The 27,739-nt window shown below is 49.6% G+C and overlaps 1 protein-coding gene across 1 annotated transcript in view; it reads left to right on the plus strand.

The window, feature by feature from the left end:
- KIF9 (kinesin family member 9) overlaps window positions 1–25,835 on the plus strand; it is a 100,956-nt gene extending 75,121 nt beyond the window's left edge. Inside the window, exons 19-28 of the mRNA XM_072154805.1 lie at window positions 9,785–11,850; window positions 11,937–11,982; window positions 12,300–12,459; window positions 12,549–13,236; window positions 13,857–13,991; window positions 14,075–14,217; window positions 14,304–14,418; window positions 22,468–22,548; window positions 22,697–22,798; window positions 25,119–25,835. Coding sequence (XP_072010906.1) covers window positions 9,785–11,850; window positions 11,937–11,982; window positions 12,300–12,459; window positions 12,549–13,236; window positions 13,857–13,991; window positions 14,075–14,217; window positions 14,304–14,418; window positions 22,468–22,548; window positions 22,697–22,798; window positions 25,119–25,280 — 3,698 coding nt within the window. The 3' untranslated portion in view covers window positions 25,281–25,835. The remainder of the gene's footprint in view (window positions 1–9,784; window positions 11,851–11,936; window positions 11,983–12,299; window positions 12,460–12,548; window positions 13,237–13,856; window positions 13,992–14,074; window positions 14,218–14,303; window positions 14,419–22,467; window positions 22,549–22,696; window positions 22,799–25,118) is intronic.
- The last annotated feature ends 1,904 nt before the right edge of the window (window positions 25,836–27,739 follow it).

Genomic DNA, 27,739 nt, shown 5'->3' on the forward strand with positions numbered 1-27,739 from the left:
GATATCAGCTCCTCCTCTTATATCACTGCTGGACTGTAATAAGATGTGATGATATCAGCTCCTCCCCTTATATCACTGCTGGAGTGTAATAAGATGTGATATCAGCTCCTCCTCTTATATCACTGCTGGAGTGTAATAAGATGGGATGATATCAGCCCCTCCTCTTATATCACTGCTGGACTGTAATAAGATGGGATGATATCAGCTCCTCCTCTTATATCACTGCTGGACTGTAATAAGATGTGATGATATCAGCTCCTCCCCTTATATCACTGCTGGAGTGTAATAAGATGTGATATCAGCTCCTCCTCTTATATCACTGCTGGAGTGTAATAAGATGGGATGATATCAGCTCCTCCCCTTATATCACTGCTGGAGTGTAATAAGATGGGATGATATCAGCTCCTCCTCTTATATCACTGCTGGAGTGTAATAAGATGGGATGATATCAGCTCCTCCCCTTATATCACTGCTGGAGTGTAATAAGATGGGATGATATCAGCTCCTCCCCTTATATCACTGCTGGAGTGTAATAAGATGGGATGATATCAGCTCCTCCTCTTATATCACTGCTGGAGTGTAATAAGATGGGATGATATCAGCTCCTCCTCTTATATCACTGCTGGAGTGTAATAAGATGGGATGATATCAGCTCCTCCCCTTATATCACTGCTGGACTGTAATAAGATGGGATGATATCAGCTCCTCCCTTATATCACTGCTGGACTGTAATAAGATGGGATGATATCAGCTCCTCCCCTTATATCACTGCTGGAGTGTAATAAGATGGGATGATATCAGCTCCTCCCCTTATATCACTGCTGTACTGTAATAAGATGGGATGATATCAGCTCCTCCCCTTATATCACTGCTGGACTGTAATAAGATGTGATGATATCAGCTCCTCCCCTTATATCACTGCTGGAGTGTAATAAGATGGGATGATATCAGCTCCTCCCCTTATATCACTGCTGGACTGTAATAAGATGGGATGATATCAGCTCCTCCCTTATATCACTGCTGGACTGTAATAAGATGGGATGATATCAGCTCCTCCCTTATATCACTGCTGGAGTGTAATAAGATGGGATGATATCAGCTCCTCCCCTTATATCACTGCTGGACTGTAATAAGATGGGATGATATCAGCTCCTCCCCTTATATCACTGCTGGAGTGTAATAAGATGGGATGATATCAGCTCCTCCTCTTATATCACTGCTGGAGTGTAATAAGATGGGATGATATCAGCTCCTCCTCTTATATCACTGCTGGAGTGTAATAAGATGGGATGATATCAGCTCCTCCTCTTATATCACTGCTGGACTGTAATAAGATGTGATGATATCAGCTCCTCCCCTTATATCACTGCTGGAGTGTAATAAGATGGGATGATATCAGCTCCTCCCCTTATATCACTGCTGGACTGTAATAAGATGGGATGATATCAGCTCCTCCTCTTATATCACTGCTGGAGTGTAATAAGATGGGATGATATCAGCTCCTCCCCTTATATCACTGCTGGAGTGTAATAAGATGGGATGATATCAGCTCCTCCCCTTATATCACTGCTGGAGTGTAATAAGATGGGATGATATCAGCTCCTCCTCTTATATCACTGCTGGACTGTAATAAGATGGGATGATATCAGCTCCTCCTCTTATATCACTGCTGGAGTGTAATAAGATGGGATGATATCAGCTCCTCCTCTTATATCACTGCTGGAGTGTAATAAGATGGGATGATATCAGCTCCTCCTCTTATATCACTGCTGGAGTGTAATAAGATGGGATGATATCAGCTCCTCCCCTTATATCACTGCTGGAGTGTAATAAGATGGGATGATATCAGCTCCTCCTCTTATATCACTGCTGGAGTGTAATAAGATGGGATGATATCAGCTCCTCCCCTTATATCACTGCTGGACTGTAATAAGATGGGATGATATCAGCTCCTCCCCTTATATCACTGCTGGAGTGTAATAAGATGGGATGATATCAGCTCCTCCTCTTATATCACTGCTGGAGTGTAATAAGATGGGATGATATCAGCTCCTCCCCTTATATCACTGCTGGACTGTAATAAGATGGGATGATATCAGCTCCTCCTCTTATATCACTGCTGGAGTGTAATAAGATGGGATGATATCAGCTCCTCCCCTTATATCACTGCTGGACTGTAATAAGATGGGATGATATCAGCTCCTCCTCTTATATCACTGCTGGACTGTAATAAGATGGGATGATATCAGCTCCTCCCCTTATATCACTGCTGGAGTGTAATAAGATGGGATGATATCAGCTCCTCCCCTTATATCACTGCTGGAGTGTAATAAGATGGGATGATATCAGCTCCTCCCCTTATATCACTGCTGGAGTGTAATAAGATGTGATGATATCAGCTCCTCCTCCTATATCACTGCTGGAGTGTAATAAGATGGGATGATATCAGCTCCTCCTCTTATATCACTGCTGGAGTGTAATAAGATGGGATGATATCAGCTCCTCCTCTTATATCACTGCTGGACTGTAATAAGATGGGATGATATCAGCTCCTCCTCCTATATCACTGCTGGAGTGTAATAAGATGGGATGATATCAGCTCCTCCTCTTATATCACTGCTGGACTGTAATAAGATGGGATGATATCAGCTCCTCCTCCTATATCACTGCTGGAGTGTAATAAGATGGGATGATATCAGCTCCTCCCCTTATATCACTGCTGGACTGTAATAAGATGTGATATCAGCTCCTCCCCTTATATCACTGCTGGAGTGTAATAAGATGGGATGATATCAGCTCCTCCCCTTATATCACTGCTGGACTGTAATAAGATGGGATGATATCAGCTCCTCCCCTTATATCACTGCTGGACTGTAATAAGATGGGATGATATCAGCTCCTCCTCTTATATCACTGCTGGAGTGTAATAAGATGTGATATCAGCTCCTCCTCTTATATCACTGCTGGAGTGTAATAAGATGGGATGATATCAGCTCCTCCCCTTATATCACTGCTGGACTGTAATAAGATGGGATGATATCATCTCCTCCCCTTATATCACTGCTGGAGTGTAATAAGATGGGATGATATCAGCTCCTCCCCTTATATCACTGCTGGAGTGTAATAAGATGGGATGATATCAGCTCCTCCTCTTATATCACTGCTGGACTGTAATAAGATGGGATGATATCATCTCCTCCCCTTATATCACTGCTGGAGTGTAATAAGATGGGATGATATCATCTCCTCCCCTTATATCACTGCTGGAGTGTAATAAGATGGGATGATATCAGCTCCTCCCCTTATATCACTGCTGGAGTGTAATAAGATGGGATGATATCAGCTCCTCCTCTTATATCACTGCTGGAGTGTAATAAGATGGGATGATATCAGCTCCTCCCCTTATATCACTGCTGGAGTGTAATAAGATGGGATGATATCAGCTCCTCCCCTTATATCACTGCTGGACTGTAATAAGATGGGATGATATCAGCTCCTCCTCTTATATCACTGCTGGACTGTAATAAGATGGGATGATATCAGCTCCTCCCCTTATATCTCTGCTGGAGTGTAATAAGATGTGATATCAGCTCCTCCCCTTATATCACTGCTGGAGTGTAATAAGATGGGATGATATCAGCTCCTCCCCTTATATCACTGCTGGAGTGTAATAAGATGGGATGATATCAGCTCCTCCCCTTATATCACTGCTGGAGTGTAATAAGATGTGATGATATCAGCTCCTCCTCTTATATCACTGCTGGAGTGTAATAAGATGGGATGATATCAGCTCCTCCCCTTATATCACTGCTGGAGTGTAATAAGATGGGATGATATCAGCTCCTCCCCTTATATCACTGCTGGACTGTAATAAGATGGGATGATATCAGCTCCTCCTCTTATATCACTGCTGGACTGTAATAAGATGGGATGATATCAGCTCCTCCTCCTATATCACTGCTGGAGTGTAATAAGATGGGATGATATCAGCTCCTCCTCTTATATCACTGCTGGACTGTAATAAGATGGGATGATATCAGCTCCTCCTCCTATATCACTGCTGGAGTGTAATAAGATGGGATGATATCAGCTCCTCCTCTTATATCACTGCTGGGGTGTAATAAGATGGGATGATATCAGCTCCTCCCCTTATATCACTGCTGGAGTGTAATAAGATGGGATGATATCAGCTCCTCCTCTTATATCACTGCTGGAGTGTAATAAGATGTGATGATATCAGCTCCTCCCCTTATATCACTGCTGGACTGTAATAAGATGTGATATCAGCTCCTCCCCTTATATCACTGCTGGAGTGTAATAAGATGGGATGATATCAGCTCCTCCCCTTATATCACTGCTGGACTGTAATAAGATGGGATGATATCAGCTCCTCCCCTTATATCACTGCTGGAGTGTAATAAGATGGGATGATATCAGCTCCTCCTCTTATATCACTGCTGGAGTGTAATAAGATGTGATATCAGCTCCTCCTCTTATATCACTGCTGGAGTGTAATAAGATGGGATGATATCAGCTCCTCCCCTTATATTACTGCTGAACTGTAATAAGATGGGATGATATCAGCTCCTCCCCTTATATCACTGCTGGACTGTAATAAGATGGGATGATATCAGCTCCTCCCCTTATATCACTGCTGGACTGTAATAAGATGGGATGATATCAGCTCCTCCTCTTATATCACTGCTGGACTGTAATAAGATGGGATGATATCAGCTCCTCCCCTTATATCACTGCTGGACTGTAATAAGATGGGATGATATCAGCTCCTCCTCTTATATCACTGCTGGACTGTAATAAGATGTGATATCAGCTCCTCCTCTTATATCACTGCTGGAGTGTAATAAGATGGGATGATATCAGCTCCTCCTCTTATATCACTGCTGGAGTGTAATAAGATGGGATGATATCAGCTCCTCCTCTTATATCACTGCTGGAGTGTAATAAGATGGGATGATATCAGCTCCTCCTCTTATATCACTGCTGGAGTGTAATAAGATGGGATGATATCAGCTCCTCCCCTTATATCACTGCTGGAGTGTAATAAGATGGGATGATATCAGCTCCTCCTCTTATATCACTGCTGGACTGTAATAAGATGTGATATCAGCTCCTCCCCTTATATCACTGCTGGAGTGTAATAAGATGGGATGATATCAGCTCCTCCTCTTATATCACTGCTGGAGTGTAATAAGATGGGATGATATCAGCTCCTCCTCTTATATCACTGCTGGAGTGTAATAAGATGGGATGATATCAGCTCCTCCTCTTATATCACTGCTGGACTGTAATAAGATGGGATGATATCAGCTCCTCCCCTTATATCACTGCTGGAGTGTAATAAGATGGGATGATATCAGCTCCTCCCCTTATATCACTGCTGTACTGTAATAAGATGGGATGATATCAGCTCCTCCCCTTATATCACTGCTGGACTGTAATAAGATGTGATATCAGCTCCTCCTCTTATATCACTGCTGGACTGTAATAAGATGTGATATCAGCTCCTCCCCTTATATCACTGCTGGAGTGTAATAAGATGGGATGATATCAGCTCCTCCCCTTATATCACTGCTGGAGTGTAATAAGATGGGATGATATCAGCTCCTCCTCTTATATCACTGCTGGAGTGTAATAAGATGGGATGATATCAGCTCCTCCCCTTATATCACTGCTGGACTGTAATAAGATGTGATATCAGCTCCTCCTCTTATATCACTGCTGGAGTGTAATAAGATGGGATGATATCAGCTCCTCCCCTTATATCACTGCTGGACTGTAATAAGATGGGATGATATCAGCTCCTCCCCTTATATCACTGCTGGAGTGTAATAAGATGGGATGATATCAGCTCCTCCCCTTATATCACTGCTGGAGTGTAATAAGATGGGATGATATCAGCTCCTCCTCTTATATCACTGCTGGAGTGTAATAAGATGTGATGATATCAGCTCCTCCCCTTATATCACTGCTGGACTGTAATAAGATGGGATGATATCAGCTCCCCCCCTTATATCACTGCTGGACTGTAATAAGATGTGATATCAGCTCCTCCTCTTATATCACTGCTGGAGTGTAATAAGATGGGATGATATCAGCTCCTCCCCTTATATCACTGCTGGACTGTAATAAGATGGGATGATATCAGCTCCTCCCCTTATATCACTGCTGGAGTGTAATAAGATGGGATGATATCAGCTCCTCCCCTTATATCACTGCTGGAGTGTAATAAGATGGGATGATATCAGCTCCTCCTCTTATATCACTGCTGGAGTGTAATAAGATGTGATGATATCAGCTCCTCCCCTTATATCACTGCTGGACTGTAATAAGATGGGATGATATCAGCTCCCCCCCTTATATCACTGCTGGAGTGTAATAAGATGGGATGATATCAGCTCCTCCTCTTATATCACTGCTGGACTGTAATAAGATGGGATGATATCAGCTCCTCCTCTTATATCACTGCTGGACTGTAATAAGATGTGATGATATCAGCTCCTCCTCTTATATCACTGCTGGAGTGTAATAAGATGTGATATCAGCTCCTCCTCTTATATCACTGCTGGAGTGTAATAAGATGTGATATCAGCTCCTCCTCTTATATCACTGCTGGAGTGTAATAAGATGGGATGATATCAGCTCCTCCCCTTATATCACTGCTGGAGTGTAATAAGATGGGATGATATCAGCTCCTCCCCTTATATCACTGCTGGAGTGTAATAAGATGGGATGATATCAGCTCCTCCTCTTATATCACTGCTGGAGTGTAATAAGATGGGATGATATCAGCTCCTCCCCTTATATCACTGCTGGAGTGTAATAAGATGGGATGATATCAGCTCCTCCCCTTATATCACTGCTGGACTGTAATAAGATGGGATGATATCAGCTCCTCCTCTTATATCACTGCTGGACTGTAATAAGATGGGATGATATCAGCTCCTCCTCTTATATCACTGCTGGACTGTAATAAGATGTGATGATATCAGCTCCTCCTCTTATATCACTGCTGGAGTGTAATAAGATGTGATATCAGCTCCTCCTCTTATATCACTGCTGGACTGTAATAAGATGGGATGATATCAGCTCCTCCCCTTATATCACTGCTGGAGTGTAATAAGATGGGATGATATCAGCTCCTCCCCTTATATCACTGCTGGAGTGTAATAAGATGGGATGATATCAGCTCCTCCTCTTATATCACTGCTGGAGTGTAATAAGATGGGATGATATCAGCTCCTCCCCTTATATCACTGCTGGACTGTAATAAGATGATATCAGCTCCTCCCCTTATATCACTGCTGGACTGTAATAAGATGGGATGATATCAGCTCCTCCTCTTATATCACTGCTGGAGTGTAATAAGATGGGATGATATCAGCTCCTCCCCTTATATCACTGCTGGACTGTAATAAGATGATATCAGCTCCTCCCCTTATATCACTGCTGGACTGTAATAAGATGGGATGATATCAGCTCCTCCTCTTATATCACTGCTGGAGTGTAATAAGATGGGATGATATCAGCTCCTCCTCTTATATCACTGCTGGACTGTAATAAGATGGGATGATATCAGCTCCTCCCCTTATATCACTGCTGGAGTGTAATAAGATGGGATGATATCAGCTCCTCCTCCTATATCACTGCTGGACTGTAATAAGATGGGATATCAGCTCCTCCCCTTATATCACTGCTGGACTGTAATAAGATGGGATGATATCAGCTCCTCCTCTTATATCACTGCTGGACTGTAATAAGATGGGATGATATCAGCTCCTCCCCTTATATCACTGCTGGACTGTAATAAGATGGGATGATATCAGCTCCTCCTCCTATATCACTGCTGGACTGTAATAAGATGTGATATCAGCTCCTCCCCTTATATCACTGCTGGAGTGTAATAAGATGGGATGATATCAGCTCCTCCCCTTATATCACTGCTGGAGTGTAATAAGATGGGATGATATCAGCTCCTCCCCTTATATCACTGCTGGACTGTAATAAGATGGGATGATATCAGCTCCTCCCCTTATATCACTGCTGGACTGTAATAAGATGGGATGATATCAGCTCCTCCTCTTATATCACTGCTGGAGTGTAATAAGATGGGATGATATCAGCTCCTCCCCTTATATCACTGCTGGACTGTAATAAGATGGGATGATATCAGCTCCTCCCCTTATATCACTGCTGGACTGTAATAAGATGGGATGATATCAGCTCCTCCTCTTATATCACTGCTGGACTGTAATAAGATGGGATGATATCAGCTCCTCCCCTTATATCACTGCTGGAGTGTAATAAGATGGGATGATATTAGCTCCTCCTCCTATATCACTGCTGGACTGTAATAAGATGTGATATCAGCTCCTCCTCTTATATCACTGCTGGACTGTAATAAGATGGGATGATATCAGCTCCTCCCCTTATATCACTGCTGGAGTGTAATAAGATGGGATGATATCAGCTCCTCCTCCTATATCACTGCTGGACTGTAATAAGATGTGATATCAGCTCCTCCCCTTATATCACTGCTGGAGTGTAATAAGATGTGATGATATCAGCTCCTCCTCTTATATCACTGCTGGAGTGTAATAAGATGGGATGATATCAGCTCCTCCTCTTATATCACTGCTGGAGTGTAATAAGATGGGATGATATCAGCTCCTCCCCTTATATCACTGCTGGAGTGTAATAAGATGGGATGATATCAGCTCCTCCCTTATATCACTGCTGGACTGTAATAAGATGGGATGATATCAGCTCCTCCCCTTATATCACTGCTGGACTGTAATAAGATGGGATGATATCAGCTCCTCCCTTATATCACTGCTGGAGTGTAATAAGATGGGATGATATCAGCTCCTCCCCTTATATCACTGCTGGAGTGTAATAAGATGGGATGATATCAGCTCCTCCCCTTATATCACTGCTGGAGTGTAATAAGATGGGATGATATCAGCTCCTCCCCTTATATCACTGCTGGAGTGTAATAAGATGGGATGATATCAGCTCCTCCCCTTATATCACTGCTGGACTGTAATAAGATGGGATGATATCGGCTCCTCCTCTTATATCACTGCTGGACTGTAATAAGATGTGATATCAGCTCCTCCCCTTATATCACTGCTGGAGTGTAATAAGATGGGATGATATCGGCTCCTCCTCTTATATCACTGCTGGACTGTAATAAGATGGGATGATATCAGCTCCTCCTCTTATATCACTGCTGGAGTGTAATAAGATGTGATATCAGCTCCTCCTCTTATATCACTGCTGGAGTGTAATAAGATGGGATGATATCAGCTCCTCCTCTTATAATCTCCTGATTCTCTGGTTACGGCAGGCAATGTGTAAACGAAAATTTGCTCGGTGGTTAGCACTACAGCCTTCAGGCACGATGGCTCAGTAGTTAGCATTACAGCTTTGCAGCGCTGTGGTTCAAGCCCTATCCAGGTCAACATCTGAAAAGAGTTTGTATGTTCTTTCCGTGTTTGTGTGTGTTTCCTGCGGGTCCTCCGGTTTCCTCCCACACTCCAAAACTCACTGGTAGGTTGATTAGATTGTGAGCCCCATTGGGGACAGGGACCGATTTGGCAGCTCTGTGCATTATTATTAATAAAGATGGTAATAATATTATTATTTATTATTATATTTTTTATTTATTTTTCGTTGGGGTTATCAAGGATCATATTGAGACCCAAGGTCCATTCCATATACAGACAGCAGGGGGCGTTGTTGCCCTGCAGTTGATGGTACCTAGTGCCCTCGCCCTGTGGTTGGTGGTACCTGGTGGTGGGACCTGGTGCCCGGTTGGTGGGACCTGGTGCCCTCTCCCTGTGGTTGGTGGTAACTGGGGCCCTCTCCCTGTGGTTGGTGGTAACTGGGGCCATCGCCCTGTGGTTGGTGGTACCTGGGGCCCTCTCCCTGTGGTTGGTGGGACCTTGTGCCATCGCCCTGTGGTTGGTGGTACCTGGGGCCATCGCCCTGTGGTTCGTGGTACCTGGGGCCATCGCCCTGTGGTTGGTGGGACCTTGTGCCATCGCCCTGTGGTTGGTGGTACCTTGTGCCATCGCCCTGTGGTTGGTGGTACCTGATGCCATCGCCCTGTGGTTGGTGGTACCTGGGGCCATCGCCCTGTGGTTGGTGGTACCTGGGGCCATCGCCCTGTGGTTGGTGGTACCTTGTGCCATCGCCCTGTGGTTGGTGGTACCTTGTGCCATCGCCCTGTGGTTGGTGGTACCTGATGCCATCGCCCTGTGGTTGGTGGTACCTGGGGCCATCGCCCTGTGGTTGGTGGTACCTGGGGCCATCGCCCTGTGGTTGGTGGTACCTTGTGCCATCGCCCTGTGGTTGGTGGTACCTGATGCCATCGCCCTGTGGTTGGTGGTACCTTGTGCCATCGCCCTGTGGTTGGTGGTACCGGGGGCCATCGCCCTGTGGTTGGTGGTACCTGGGGCCATCGCCCTGTGGTTGGTGGGACCTGGGGCCATCGCCCTGTGGTTGGTGGTACCTTGTGCCATCGCCCTGTGGTTGGTGATACCTGATGCCATCGCCCTGTGGTTGGTGATACCTGATGCCATCGCCCTGTGGTTGGTGGTACCTGGGGCCATCGCCCTGTGGTTGGTGGTACCTGGGGCCATCGCCCTGTGGTTGGTGGGACCTTGTGCCATCGCCCTGTGGTTGGTGGTACCTGGGGCCATCGCCCTGTGGTTCGTGGTACCTGGGGCCATCGCCCTGTGGTTGGTGGGACCTTGTGCCATCGCCCTGTGGTTGGTGGTACCTTGTGCCATCGCCCTGTGGTTGGTGGTACCTGATGCCATCGCCCTGTGGTTGGTGGTACCTGGGGCCATCGCCCTGTGGTTGGTGGTACCTGGGGCCATCGCCCTGTGGTTGGTGGTACCTTGTGCCATCGCCCTGTGGTTGGTGGTACCTTGTGCCATCGCCCTGTGGTTGGTGGTACCTGATGCCATCGCCCTGTGGTTGGTGGTACCTGGGGCCATCGCCCTGTGGTTGGTGGTACCTGGGGCCATCGCCCTGTGGTTGGTGGTACCTTGTGCCATCGCCCTGTGGTTGGTGGTACCTGATGCCATCGCCCTGTGGTTGGTGGTACCTTGTGCCATCGCCCTGTGGTTGGTGGTACCGGGGGCCATCGCCCTGTGGTTGGTGGTACCTGGGGCCATCGCCCTGTGGTTGGTGGGACCTGGGGCCATCGCCCTGTGGTTGGTGGTACCTTGTGCCATCGCCCTGTGGTTGGTGGTACCTTGTGCCATCGCCCTGTGGTTGGTGATACCTGATGCCATCGCCCTGTGGTTGGTGATACCTGATGCCATCGCCCTGTGGTTGGTGGTACCTGGGGCCATCGCCCTGTGGTTGGTGGTACCTGGGGCCATCGCCCTGTGGTTGGTGGGACCTGGGGCCATCGCCCTGTGGTTGGTGGGACCTGGGGCCATCGCCCTGTGGTTGGTGGTACCTTGTGCCATCGCCCTGTGGTTGGTGGTACCTGATGCCATCGCCCTGTGGTTGGTGGTACCTTGTGCCATCGCCCTGTGGTTGGTGGTACCGGGGGCCATCGCCCTGTGGTTGGTGGTACCTGGGGCCATCGCCCTGTGGTTGGTGGGACCTGGGGCCATCGCCCTGTGGTTGGTGGTACCTTGTGCCATCGCCCTGTGGTTGGTGATACCTGATGCCATCGCCCTGTGGTTGGTGATACCTGATGCCATCGCCCTGTGGTTGGTGGTACCTGGGGCCATCGCCCTGTGGTTGGTGGTACCTGGGGCCATCGCCCTGTGGTTGGTGGGACCTGGGGCCATCGCCCTGTGGTTGGTGGTACCGGTGCCCCCGTGTGCTGGGGTCATGTAGGTGTAAGTAGTGCTGCGTCCTGCGCTCTGACCGCTCTCTCTTCTTGTATGCAGGAGGTGTATCGCATCCCGAAGAAATCCCAAGTGGAGAAAGAGAACAGTAAGTGACCATCAGCCCCCACCCCGACCATCATCACTAACACCCCCCACCCTCATCACTGCCACCCCTCCACCCTCATCACTGCCACCCCCCCACCCTCATCACTGAAACCCACCCCCCCCTCGTCACTGCCACCCCCCCCCCCCTCGTCACTGAGGACCCTCCTCCAGGAGCTACCAGCCTGGAATATATCCCACAGCTAGAAACCTACCTGTTAGGTCACATCCACCTACCTCATCACTGACCTCCTCCTCCATGATGGCCGCAGCCCCCACAGTCCTCTCTCCCGGTTACACTTGTGCTCTCCTGCCCTACAGATGAGCGCTGGAGAGAGACCCCAGGCGGAGGCTACCAGACCCCCACCAGCAAGACCCCCGGCCGAGAGCGCGACTCCGAGCGTCAGAGCCAGAAGAAGCGCAAGAAGTCTCCATCTCCACCGTCCTTCTATGAACGCAGCGCAAAGCGGGGGGAGGACAGGTGAGAGGGGTCAGGGGTCATTGGGGGGGACTCTGCAGCTCTGGATGTGAGCGGAGGATCTGATTGTATACGGTTGTGTGTTTGGGCAGGTACGACACCCCGGCCTCCTCTAAGAAGAAGGGTCGCCTGCAGGACCGGAACAAGCTGTCCACGGAGGAGCGCAGGAAGCTGTTTGAGCAGGAGGTGGCTCAGCGGGAGGCGCAGAAGCAGCAGCAGCAGATGCAGAACATTGGGATGTCATCGCCCCTCCCCTATGACTCCATGCCCTATGGCACCCCCATGCCCGCATCCTTCATCACCTACCCGCAGGGTTACCCTCTCCAGTCCTTTGTGGACCCCACAAACCCCAATGCTGGGAAAGTCCTCTTACCCACGCCACCCCCTCTGGAGTCGGGGGGCTCTCCCAACAGCTACGACCCCTCCCAGGGCATGGTGGTGAACCCGGCCATGCTGACCCCTCAGCCAGTGCCCGTAGTCCAGCACGTGCCGGCCCCCATGGACGTCCCCCCTCAGCAATATGTAGCCCAACCAGAACAAATGGTTCCGCCAGAACCCAACATGACTGTAATGCCAGTACCTGCCCCCAGCTCTGTGCCCGCTCAGACCTACAGTGTCTGGGACCCCAACCAGCAAGCGGTGGCAGTGCCCCAACACCAGGCGCAGCCTCAGTACCAAGCGGCCCCCGCCCCGCCTGCCCTCTACTACCCAGGACAGGCCTGCCCGGCTGTGTACGGAGTGCCCGCCCCATACCCACAGGCAGCACAGCCCATGGTGCAGGTAAGTGACACATCACATGACTCTCATCTGCTTGCTGGCAGTGAATAGATAAAATATCTCACTTTTGTAAAAAACTGCACTGATACATTGTGACAAACCATAAGCACAGGAGAGAAATGTAACGGCCCCTCAGCTGTGAGAAGTTATGCGATTCTTATGTTGTTGTTTTGTGGGTTCTCACCAGAAGCAGTAATTAAAGCCAGAGCCCCTCTCGCTGTGGTTTTGTTACAGTGTAACGCGCCTCCTTGTATCGCGTCGTATATTAAATTGCAGCTGAACGGAATCTCGTAAAAATATTAAGTAAAGAATAACTTTTAGTTAGAAATGTGTGAGGAATGAATTGTGGCTATTGGGGTCACTAGCGGGTGGTCTCAGGATTGTACAGTAATTTGTGCAGACCCCAGGAACCACCACAGATGCAGGATTGTTACTGGACATCTGACTCGTCTGTTTTGTTTTTCCTTTCTGTTCATTGTTCAGTCAGAGCCTCCTGTTTCAGGAATAGAATAGCAGAATATGCTGTGAAGACTGACAAAGCCATAAAGCAAGATGTAGCTGTGCATGGCTATTCAGGGTGTGTGGAAAGCTGGGTGACCTATAACGTGCCTCTCTATTTTCAGAGCTACCCGCAGCCTGGATTGCAGTACATGCCGGGTCAGCAGATCTACGCCCAGCACCCGCAGGGGGTCGTGGTCCAGCAGGCCCCTCCTGTGGCAGCTCTCGTCCCACCTGGGCAGCCGCCAGCTATGCAGCAGGTAGGTGCAGCGCCAACCAGGCCTCTGTGTGTAGGTGGAGACTTACCTGCAGGCCTGGATTCTAAATAATTTGTCTTTTCCAGCCTGACATGGGTCTGGGCCCCAACAACATCATGGACCTCCCCCCACCTTCTCCTCCCAAGCCGAAAACCATTGTCCTGCCGCCCCACTGGAAGACGGCCCGGGACCCCGAGGGCAAGATCTATTATTACCATGTAATAACCAGGTGAGTGCAGGGGGCCGCGGTCATGTGACCTCCATGAGGGGCTGCAGAGCGGATGTGACGCCGTTTCTTTTGTGGTTCCTCCACAGACAGACGCAGTGGGATCCGCCATCCTGGGACAGCCCTGGAGAAGAAGTGGCAGCCATGGACCACGAGGCAGAGATGGACCTGGGCACGCCGACCTATGACGAGAACCCAATGAAGGTAAAGGGGTGGGGGTCAGGGTGACGGAACTGAGGGGCCAGGGTGACGGAACTGAGGGGCCAGGGTGACGGAACTGAGGGGCCAGGGTGACGGAACTGAGGGGCCAGGGTGACAGAACTGAGGGGTCAGGGTGCTACCGGTGCCAGGCTGGAGCCGCCGCCACATGTCACACGAGAACCGCAACTAAATCATTACAATCCCCTGTGTTATCACTGACTTGTCACCCAGCTTTCCCAGAGCCTGACATAATATGCATTAGCAGCCCTGCTTTCTGGGAACACTGCATCACTTTTTAAAGGGGATGTCTGACTCGCTATGGAGACCTGTAATGAGCTGCCGCCCTGAGGGGAATCAGCGCCTTGTAATGTCTCTAGGAGATAGCGGACCTACACCAATCAGATGGCAGGCTAACACGGGACAGCCCCTTTAAGAAAAATAACCCCTTTAAATGGAGGTAAGAGTTTGGTCAGATTGTGGAATGGCTGAGTAGCGAGGCGGGTGAGTATTTGTGGGCAGCAGAGAGGTGCCAGGAGCCGTCACTGGCTGCACCTCGTATATCAGGACAATTATAGGGGAGGCCGGAGACGCGGGTTATAATCAGGAGGTGCCGGACACGTCATCCACCCAGCTCTGCCAGATCCGGACTCTGCCGAGCTCCCTCTAATATAGAAGGATGCCAGACACGTCATCCACCCAGCTCTGCCAGATCCGAACTCCGCCGAGCTCCCTCTGATATAGAAGGATGCCGGACACGTCATCCACCCAGCTCTGCCAGATCCGGACTCTGCCGAGCTCCCTCTGATATAGGAGGATGCCAGACACGTCATCCACCCAGCTCTGCCAGATCCGGACTCTGCCGAGCTCCCTCTAATATAGAAGGATGCCGGACACGTCATCCACCCAGCTCTGCCAGATCCGGACTCTGCCGAGCTCCCTCTGATATAGGAGGATGCCAGACACGTCATCCACCCAGCTCTGCCAGATCCGGACTCCGCCGAGCTCCCTCTAATATAGAAGGATGCCAGACACGTCATCCACCCAGCTCTGCCAGATCCGGACTCTGCCGAGCTCCCTCTAATATAGAAGGATGCCGGACACGTCATCCACCCAGCTCTGCCAGATCCGGACTCTGCCGAGCTCCCTCTAATATAGAAGGATGCCAGACACGTCATCCACCCAGCTCTGCCAGATCCGGACTCTGCCGAGCTCCCTCTAATATAGAAGGATGCCGGACACGTCATCCACCCAGCTCTGCCAGATCCGGACTCCGCCGAGCTCCCTCTGATATAGAAGGATGCCGGACACGTCATCCACCCAGCTCTGCCAGATCCGGACTCTGCCGAGCTCCCTCTGATATAGAAGGATGCCGGACACGTCATCCACCCAGCTCTGCCAGATCCGGACTCTGCCGAGCTCCCTCTAATATAGAAGGATGCCGGACACGTCATCCACCCAGCTCTGCCAGATCCGGACTCTGCCGAGCTCCCTCTAATATAGAAGGATGCCGGACACGTCATCCACCCAGCTCTGCCAGATCCGGACTCCGCCGAGCTCCCTCTAATATAGAAGGATGCCAGACACGTCATCCACCCAGCTCTGCCAGATCCGGACTCTGCCGAGCTCCCTCTGATATAGAAGGATGCCAGACACGTCATCCACCCAGCTCTGCCAGATCCGGACTCCGCCGAGCTCCCTCTGATATAGGATTGTGCAGTGATTGCCCTTCTGCGGACTTACCCCGGGGGCATAAATACCTGCAGGGAGACTGCGCCACAAATATCTCTAAAGGAAATAAATCTAAATCTGATCCATCATCTCAGTTCTGTGACTGCAGTTAAAATATCAGTCACCAGGATTCAAGATCCCCCATTAGTGGTACAAATCCCCCCCAAATCCCCCACATATAGAAATCACTCCATGTACCAGCAATATATCTTATATACATGGGGGTCACGTGTAACCCTGCAGCTGTATACATGGGGGTCACGTGTAACCCTGCAGCTGTATACATAGGGGTCACGTGTAACCCTGCAGCTGTATACATGGGGGTCACGTGTAACCCTGCAGCTGTATACATGGGGGTCACGTGTATCCCTGCAGCTGTATACATGGGGGTCATGTGTATCCCTGCAGCTGTATACATGGGGGTCACGTGTAACCCTGCAGCTGTATACATGGGGGTCACGTGTATCCCTGCAGCTGTATACATGGGGGTCACGTGTAACCCTGCAGCTGTATACATGGGGGTCACGTGTAACCCTGCAGCTGTATACATGGGGGTCACGTGTATCCCTGCAGCTGTATACATGGGGGTCACGTGTAACCCTGCAGCTGTATACATGGGGGTCATGTGTATCCCTGCAGCTGTATACATGGGGGTCACGTGTAACCCTGCAGCTGTATACATGGGGGTCACGTGTAACCCTGCAGCTGTATACATGGGGGTCACGTGTATCCCTGCAGCTGTATACATGGGGGTCACGTGTAACCCTGCAGCTGTATACATGGGGGTCACGTGTATCCCTGCAGCTGTATACATGGGGGTCACGTGTAACCCTGCAGCTGTATACATGGGGGTCACGTGTAACCCTGCAGCTGTATACATGGGGGTCACGTGTAACCCTGCAGCTGTATACATGGGGGTCACGTGTAACCCTGCAGCTGTATACATGGGGGTCACGTGTAACCCTGCAGCTGTATACATGGGGGTCACGTGTAACCCTGCAGCTGTATACATGGGGGTCATGTGTATCCCTGCAGCTGTATACATGGGGGTCACGTGTAACCCTGCAGCTGTATACATGGGGGTCACGTGTAACCCTGCAGCTGTATACATGGGGGTCACGTGTAACCCTGCAGCTGTATACATGGGGGTCACGTGTAACCCTGCAGCTGTATACATGGGGGTCACGTGTAACCCTGCAGCTGTATACATGGGGGTCACGTGTAACCCTGCAGCTGTATACATGGGGGTCACGTGTAACCCTGCAGCTGTATACATGGGGGTCACGTGTAACCCTGCAGCTGTATACATGGGGGTCACGTGTAACCCTGCAGCTGTATACATGGGGGTCACGTGTAACCCTGCAGCTGTATACATGGGGGTCACGTGTAACCCTGCAGCTGTATACATGGGGGTCACGTGTAACCCTGCAGCTGTATACATGGGGGTCACGTGTAACCCTGCAGCTGTATACATGGGGGTCACGTGTAACCCTGCAGCTGTATACATGGGGGTCACGTGTAACCCTGCAGCTGTATACATGGGGGTCACGTGTAACCCTGCAGCTGTATACATGGGGGTCACGTGTAACCCTGCAGCTGTATACATGGGGGTCACGTGTAACCCTGCAGCTGTATACATGGGGGTCACGTGTAACCCTGCAGCTGTATACATGGGGGTCACGTGTAACCCTGCAGCTGTATACATGGGGGTCACGTGTAACCCTGCAGCTGTATACATGGGGGTCACGTGTAACCCTGCAGCTGTATACATGGGGGTCACGTGTAACCCTGCAGCTGTATACATGGGGGTCACGTGTAACCCTGCAGCTGTATACATGGGGGTCACGTGTAACCCTGCAGCTGTATACATGGGGGTCACGTGTATCCCTGCAGCTGTATACATGGGGGTCACGTGTATCCCTGCAGCTGTATACATGGGGGGTCACGTGTATCCCTGCAGCTGTATACATGGGGGTCACGTGTATCCCTGCAGCTGTATACATGGGGGTCACGTGTATCCCTGCAGCTGTATACATGGGGGTCACGTGTCACCCTGCAGCTGTATACATGGGGGTCACGTGTCACCCTGCAGCTGTATACATGGGGGTCACGTGTCACCCTGCAGCTGTATACATGGGGGTCACGTGTCACCCTGCAGCTGTATACATGGGGGTCACGTGTCTCCCTGCAGCTGTATACATGGGGGTCACGTGTCTCCCTGCAGCTGTATACATGGGGGTCACGTGTCTCCCTGCAGCTGTATACATGGGGGTCACGTGTCTCCCTGCAGCTGTATACATGGGGGTCACGTGTCTCCCTGCAGCTGTATACATGGGGGTCACGTGTCTCCCTGCAGCTGTATACATGGGGGTCACGTGTCTCCCTGCAGCTGTATACATGGGGGTCACGTGTCTCCCTGCAGCTGTATACATGGGGGTCACGTGTCTCCCTGCAGCTGTATACATGGGGGTCACGTGTATCCCTGCAGCTGTATACATGGGGGTCACGTGTATCCCTGCAGCTGTATACATGGGGGTCACGTGTATACATGGGGGTCACGTGTATCCCTGCAGCTGTATACATGGGGGTCACGTGTGACCCTGCAGCTGTATACATGGGGGTCACGTGTGACCCTGCAGCTGTATACATGGGGGTCACGTGTATCCCTGCAGCTGTATACATGGGGGTCACGTGTAACCCTGCAGCTGTATACATGGGGGTCACGTGTATCCCTGCAGCTGTATACATGGGGGTCACGTGTATCCCTGCAGCTGTATACATGGGGGTCACGTGTAACCCTGCAGCTGTATACATGGGGGTCACGTGTAACCCTGCAGCTGTATACATGGGGGTCTGTGAGATATTTAGGGCTGTGTGTGTATTAGTTGTTATACCGGTGTTCATACCCTAGGGGGCGCCGTGATGCTATCTGCGCCCTGCCTGTTGTCTCGGCTTTGGTGACAATGTGTGGATCTTTCGAGGCGTCTTGTGTCTCGCCCCCTCCTCGGCCTCTCCTCCCTGTGGGGGTCGCCGCTGATGTTTAAGACCCCGACTAATTACAAACACGTCTCCGGCTCCTCGCGGCCGCGTCCTGCGCTTTACAACCTTTTTCAGCGCAGTAAAACGCAAGTGGGGAATGTTTCCCCGGAGCCGCCCCCCCCCCCCATTACATACAGCCCCCCATCCCCTATTACAGCCCCTCCCCCCATTACAGCCGCCCCCCACCCCCCATTACAGCTGCTCCCCCCATTACAGCTGCTCCCCCCATTACAGCCGCCCCCCACCCCCCATTACAGCTGCTCCCCCCATTACAGCTGCTCCCCCCATTACAGCCTCTCCCCCCCCCCATTACAGCCGCTCCCCCCCCCCATCCCCTATTACAGCCCCTCCCCCCATTACAGCCGGGCCCCCCCCCCCCCCATTACAGCCGCCCCCCCATTGCAGCCGGGCCCCCCCCCCATTACAGCCGCCCCCCCCCCCCCCCCCACTACAGCCGCCCCCCCATTGCAGCCGGGCCCCCCCCCCATTACAGCCGCCCCCCACCCCCCTATTACAGCCGCCCCCCCATTGCAGCCGGGCCCCCCCCCATTACAGCCGCCCCCCACCCCCCTATTACAGCCGCCCCCCCCATTGCAGCCGGGCCCCCCCCCCCATTACAGCCGCCCCCCCATTGCAGCCGGGGCCCCCCCTCCTCATAAATGGGCGCATTGAGCCGCCCCAGACTTGGCATCATTTATGAGCCCCAATACAAGATGGAAATGTGTTACCCGGGTGCTGGCCGCCTGCCACCCGCATATCACATGTGCAGAGTATTACTCCGGCCCCAGCTGCAGAACATGTGCGCCCGGATAATGGGGTCCACAGCGGCGACCCCCGGACAAAAAGTATGTATAACCTGGGAAAGCTGAGTGACTACCAATATGGCCGCTAGTCATAGTATAGGATGTCCAGCACCTTCGTCACACAGCTCTCCCAGGCTCCTGCACGGAGTATAGTCATCTTATACATCCTACAGTCACGGTGGATATTGTCCACAGGGGGCGCCACTCGCCTGTGCATCCCCTCCCCCACATGTCTGGAATGTCACCCCCACACTGAGCAGAGACAGCTGACACTGGAGGTAGCGCCCCCTGCTGCTCCCCCCTGTAAATCTTCAGTAAAACCAGAGGAAACGGCCCTGTGCATCCTACAGAAACCACAGAGCTTAATGGTGGAAGGTCACAGGTCAGGAGTCTGCATCTCACAATAACTGGAGAGGAGGAGGAGGGGGGATTCTCCACAACCCCCCAGACACTGCACATACATGACATTACTCATCCTGTATTATACCCCAGAGCTGCACTCACTATTCTGCTGCTGGTGCAGTCACTGTGTACATACATGACATTACTTATCCTGTACTGATCCTGAGTTACATCCTGTATTATACCCCAGAGCTGCACTCACTATTCTGCTGCTGGTGCAGTCACTGTGTACATACATGACATTACTTATCCTGTACTGATCCTGAGTTACATCCTGTATTATACTCCAGAGCTGCACTCACTATTCTGCTGCTGGTGCAGTCACTGTGTACATACATGACATTACTTGTCCTGTACTGATCCTGAGTTACATCCTGTATTATACCCCAGAGCGGCACTCACTATTCTGCTGCTGGTGCAGTCACTGTGTACATACATGACATTACTTATCCTGTACTGATCCTGAGTTACATCCTGTATTATACCCCAGAGCTGCACTCACTATTCTGCTGCTGGTGCAGTCACTGTGTACATACATGACATTACTTATCCTGTACTGATCCTGAGTTACATCCTGTATTATACCCCAGAGCTGCACTCACTATTCTGCTGCTGGTGCAGTCACTGTGTACATACATGACATTACTTATCCTGTACTGATCCTGAGTTACATCCTGTATTATACTCCAGAGCTGCACTCACTATTCTGCTGCTGGTGCAGTCACTGTACATACATGACATTACTTATCCTGTACTGACCCTGAGTTACATCCTGTATTATACCCCAGAGCTGCACTCACTATTCTGCTGCTGGTGCAGTCACTGTGTACATACATGACATTACTTATCCTGTACTGATCCTGAGTTACATCCTGTATTATACCCCAGAGCTGCACTCACTATTCTGCTGCTGGTGCAGTCACTGTGTACATACATGACATTACTTATCCTGTACTGATCCTGAGTTACATCCTGTATTATACCCCAGAGCTGCACTCACTATTCTGCTGCTGGTGCAGTCACTGTGTACATACATGACATTACTTATCCTGCACTGATCCTGAGTTACATCCTGTATTATACCCCAGAGCTGCACTCACTATTCTGCTGCTGGTGCAGTCACTGTGTACATACATGACATTACTTATCCTGTACTGATCCTGAGTTACATCCTGTATTATACCCCAGAGCTGCACTCACTATTCTCCTGCTGGTGCAGTCACTGTGTACATACATGACATTACTTATCCTGTACTGATCCTGAGTTACATCCTGTATTATACCCCAGAGCTGCACTCACTATTCTGCTGCTGGTGCAGTCACTGTGTACATACATGACATTACTTATCCTGTACTGATCCTGAGTTACATCCTGTATTATACCCCAGAGCTGCACTCACTATTCTGCTGCTGGTGCAGTCACTGTGTACATACATGACATTACTTATCCTGTACTGATCCTGAGTTACATCCTGTATTATACCCCAGAGCTGCACTCACTATTCTGCTGCTGGTGCAGTCACTGTGTACATACATGACATTACTTATCCTGTACTGATCCTGAGTTACATCCTGTATTATACCCCAGAGCTGCACTCACTATTCTGCTGCTGCTGCAGTCACTGTGTACATACATGACATTACTTATCCTGTACTGATCCTGAGTTACATCCTGTATTATACCCCAGAGCTGCACTCACTATTCTGCTGCTGGTGCAGTCACTGTGTACATACATGACATTACTTATCCTGTACTGATCCTGAGTTACATCCTGTATTATACCCCAGAGCTGCACTCACTATTCTGCTGCTGGTGCAGTCACTGTGTACATACATGACATTACTTATCCTGTACTGATCCTGAGTTACATCCTGTATTATACCCCAGAGCTGCACTCACTATTCTGCTGCTGGTGCAGTCACTGTGTACATACATGACATTACTTATCCTGTACTGATCCTGAGTTGCATCCTGTATTATACCCCAGAGCTGCACTCACTATTCTGCTGATAAAGTTGATCTCCCAGCATTTTTCTGCTTCTTAAATTTCCTAATTTTTTTCCCCATTATTTGTTCTAGTCTTCCAAAAAAGCAAAAACGGCTGAAGCTGACACCTCGAGTGAGTTGGCGAAAAAGAGTAAAGAAGTCTTCAGGAAGGAGGTATGAGCTGGTACAGGGTGGGCACCCAGGGGTGTGGTGTATAGATCTGTAATGTATCATTCTCCTGCATTCTCCCACCTCTCCCCCGGGGCGGCGCCACTGCTCAGGTGCTGACATTTATCGGTGAATTCTCCTTTTTTCCATCCAGATGTCGCAGTTCATTGTTCAGTGTCTGAACCCGTACAGGAAGCCGGACTGTAAGATCGGTCGGATCAACACGACCGAGGACTTCAAGCACCTGGCACGGAAGGTACATGGGACATGATGGCGGCTGTAATGGGGGATCCTGTATTGTGTGGTGTATGCAGCTCCTATGCAGCTCAATGTCTTTGCTTCCCCTCCATAACCTACAAAGAAGCGGCAGACATGATGGAGAAATGCTCATAATAATGTTGGATTTCAATGGATCTTCCCTGACGGGATCTCTGCAGTAATCAGTGATTGTCCCGCTTGCTCTAGGGTCTCCAGGGTATCATAGAGAGATGATGTGGAGACTTCCTTCATGTCATCTGGTATCGTGCTTGCTCTATGGTTATCTAGAAGCCTTCTGTTGCGCTTGCTCTGCGGACCCGTCATCCTGTGACATCATTCTGCGCTTGCTCTGCTGACCCGTCATCCTGTGACATCATTCTGCGCTTGCTCTGGGGACCCGTCATCCTGTGACATCATTCTGCGCTTGCTCTGCTGACCCGTCATCCTGTGACATCGTTCTGCGCTTGCTCTGCTGACCCGTCATCCTGTGACATCGTTCTGCGCTTGCTCTGCTGACCCGTCATCCTGTGACATCGTTCTGCGCTTGCTCTGCTGACCCGTCATCCTGTGACATCGTTCTGCGCTTGCTCTGCTGACCCGTCATCCTGTGACATCGTTCTGCGCTTGCTCTGCTGACCCGTCATCCTGTGACATCATTCTGCGCTTGCTCTGGGGCCCCGGCATCCTGTGACATCATTCTGCGCTTGCTCTGGGGACCCGTCATCCTGTGACGTCATTCTGCGCTTGCTCTGGGGACCCGTCATCCTGTGACGTCATTCTGCGCTTGCTCTGGGGCCCCGTCATCCTGTGACGTCATTCTGCGCTTGCTCTGGGGCCCCGTCATCCTGTGACATCATTCTGCGCTTGCTCTGGGGCCCCGTCATCCTGGGACATCATTCTGCGCTTGCTCTGGGGACCCGTCATCCTGTGACATCATTCTGCGCTTGCTCTGGGGCCCCGTCATCCTGTGACATAATTCTGCGCTTGCTCTGGGGCCCCGTCATCCTGTGACATCATTCTGCGCTTGCTCTGGGGCCCCGTCATCCTGTGACATCATTCTGCGCTTGCTCGGGGGCCCGTCATCCTGTGACATCATTCTGCGCTTGCTCTGGGGCCCCGTCATCCTGTGACATCATTCTGCGCTTGCTCTGGGGCCCCGTCATCCTGTGACATCATTCTTCGCTTGCTCTGGGGCCCCGTCATCCTGTGACATCATTCTGCGCTTGCTCTGGGGCCCCGTCATCCTGTGACATCATTCTGCGCTTGCTCGGGGGCCCGTCATCCTGTGACATCATTCTGCGCTTGCTCTGGGGCCCCGTCATCCCGTGACGTCATTCTGCGCTTGCTCTGGGGCCCCGTCATCCCGTGACGTCATTCTGCGCTTGCTCTGGGGCCCCGTCATCCCGTGACATCATTCTGCGCTTGCTCGGGGCCCCGTCATCCCGTGACATCATTCTGCGCTTGCTCTGGTGCCCCGTCATCCCGTGACATCATTCTGCGCTTGCTCTGGGGCCCCGTCATCCTGTGACATCATTCTGCGCTTGCTCTGGGGCCCCGTCATCCTGTGACATCATTCTGCGCTTGCTCGGGGGCCCCGGCATCCTGTGACATCATTCTGCGCTTGCTCTGGTGCCCCGTCATCCCGTGACATCATTCTGCGCTTGCTCTGGGGCCCCGTCATCCTGTGACATCATTCTGCGCTTGCTCTGGGGCCCCGTCATCCTGTGACATCATTCTGCGCTTGCTCGGGGGCCCCGGCATCCTGTGACATCATTCTGCGCTTGCTCTGGGGCCCCGGCATCCTGTGACATCATTCTGCGCTTGCTCGGGGGCCCGTCATCCTGTGACATCATTCTGCGCTTGCTCTGGGGCCCCGTCATCCTGTGACATCATTCTGCGCTTGCTCTGGGGCCCCGTCATCCTGTGACATCATTCTGCGCTTGCTCTGGGGCCCCGTCATCCTGGGACATCATTCTGCGCTTGCTCTGGGGACCCGTCATCCTGTGACATCATTCTGCGCTTGCTCTGGGGCCCCGTCATCCTGTGACGTCATTCTGCGCTTGCTCTCATTCCTTTATTGGAGACTAAGTGTCATGTGATGTGAATGTCTCCAGAGGAGGTCACATGACGAGGTCACATGACAGGGAATCTGTAACTGTGGCAACCCCAGAGCAAGCAGGAGTAGTAGTTGGTCAAACCCTAGGGAAGACTTCAGATCCGGCCCGTTTTCTTCTCCGCTCCTTGTATCGGCACCATGAATCTCTGTAGCATCTTTCCTGGTTCTGTTCTTAGTTGTAATCAGTCTCCTCCCCCCACAGCTGACACACGGCGTCATGAACAAGGAGCTGAAATACTGCAAGAACCCCGAGGACCTGGACTGCAACGAGAACGTCAAGCACAAGACCAAGGAGTACATCAAGAAGTACATGCAAAAGTTTGGCTCCACCTACAAGCCCAAAGAGGATGTGGACTTTGAATAGCGCCCTCCAGGGGTGGAGCCATAAACCACACCCCCAATATCAATTATGCCCCACCCCTCTCATAAGCGACCGCACATTTCACACGATGGACTGTGACCAATAATTCATAATTACTGGATGGTAGCGGAGGATGTGAGTGTCAGCTCTGTGGACCGCGCACTCAGGCTCCGCCTCCTGACCTGTACAGCGCAATAACTCGCTCCCGCCATGGACCTGTATTATATTTTATCATAATCTGTGAATATAATGTTATATATTTTTGTTTCATGATCCAGGAACCACCTCAATGAGGGCTACGAGCGCAACGCACTGTGGCCACGCCCCCTCCCCGCCCACTGTGTAAATATAACACCGCCCACCGCTAACGTCTCATCTAGAGGTTTTCTTTTTTTATATATATAATTATTTTCCCCCTTTTGTGCATTCACCACTGTGTGTGTTTTTTTTGTTAGGCAGAAATTGTGCATTAATGATTTTTTTTTATATTGTAAAACTGCCGATATCATCATTTTACTGCAAATTTTTACTGAATTTTTTATGTATAAAAGAAAAAAAGAGAATAAAATACATTTGCCTACATGGAGATCAGAATGTTTCATTCCCTGGTTCAATATTATAGGACATGTATCCCTGTACGTAGGGGGCAGTATTATAGTAGTTATATTCCTGTACATAGGGGGCAGTATTATAGTAGTTATATTCTTGTACATAGGGGGCAGTATTATAGTAGTTATATTCCTGTACATAGGGGGCAGTATTATAGTAGTTATATTCCTGTACATAGGGGGCAGTATTATAGTAGTTATATTCCTGTACATAGGAGGCAGTATTATAGTAGTTATATTCTTGTACATAGGGGGCAGTATTATAGTAGTTATATTCCTGTACATAGGGGGCAGTATTATAGTAGTTATATTCCTGTACATAGGGGGCAGTATTATAGTAGTTATATTCCTGTACATAGGGGCAGTATTATAGTAGTTATATTCCTGTACATAGGGGGCAGTATTATAGTAGTTATATTCCTGTACATAGGGGGCAGTATTATAGTAGTTATATTCCTGTACATAGGGGGCAGTATTATAGTAGTTATATTCCTGTACATAGGGGGCAGTATTATAGTAGTTATATTCCTGTACATAGGGGGCAGTATTATAGTAGTTATATTCCTGTACATAGGGGGCAGTATTATAGTAGTTATATTCTTGTACATAGGGAGCAGTATTATAGTATTATATTCCTGTACATAGGGGGCAGTATTATAGTAGTTATATTCTTGTACATAGAGGGCAGTATTATAGTAGTTATATTCCTGTACATAGGGGGCAGTATTATAGTAGTTATATTCTTGTACATAGGGGGCAGTATTATAGTAGTTATATTCCTGTACATAGGGGGCAGTATTATAGTAGTTATATTCCTGTACATAGGAGCAGTATTATAGTAGTTATATTCCTGTACATAGGGGGCAGTATTATAGTAGTTATATTCCTGTACATAGGGGGCAGTATTATAGTAGTTATATTCCTGTACATAGGGGGCAGTATTATAGTAGTTATATTCTTGTACATAGGGGGCAGTATTATAGTAGTTATATTCTTGTACATAGGGGGCAGTATTATAGTAGTTATATTCCTGTACATAGGGGGCAGTATTATAGTAGTTATATTCTTGTACATAGGGGGCAGTATTATAGTAGTTATATTCTTGTACATAGGGGGCAGTATTATAGTAGTTATATTCCTGTACATAGGGGGCAGTATTATAGTAGTTATATTCCTGTACATAGGGGGCAGTATTATAGTAGTTATATTCCTGTACATAGGGGGCAGTATTATAGTAGTTATATTCCTGTACATAGGGGGCAGTATTATAGTAGTTATATTCCTGTACATAGGGGGCAGTATTATAGTAGTTATATTCTTGTACATAGAGGGCAGTATTATAGTAGTTATATTCCTGTACATAGGAGGCAGTATTATAGTAGTTATATTCCTGTACATAGGGGGCAGTATTATAGTAGTTATATTCTTGTACATAGGGGGCAGTATTATAGTAGTTATATTCTTGTACATAGGGGGCAGTATTATAGTAGTTATATTCCTGTACATAGGGGGCAGTATTATAGTAGTTATATTCTTGTACATAGGGGGCAGTATTATAGTAGTTATATTCTTGTACATAGGGGGCAGTATTATAGTAGTTATATTCTTGTACATAGGGGGCAGTATTATAGTAGTTATATTCCTGTACATAGGGGGCAGTATTATAGTAGTTATATTCCTGTACATAGGGGGCAGTATTATAGTAGTTATATTCCTGTACATAGGGGGCAGTATTATAGTAGTTATATTCTTGTGCATAGGGGGCAGTATTATAGTAGTTATATCCTTGTACATAGGGGGCAGTATTATAGTAGTTATATCCTTGTACATAGGGGGCAGTATTATAGTAGTTAT

This window comes from Engystomops pustulosus, chromosome 5 (genome assembly GCF_040894005.1).
Source record: "Engystomops pustulosus chromosome 5, aEngPut4.maternal, whole genome shotgun sequence".
In the NCBI taxonomy this organism is placed as follows: domain Eukaryota; kingdom Metazoa; phylum Chordata; class Amphibia; order Anura; family Leptodactylidae; genus Engystomops; species Engystomops pustulosus.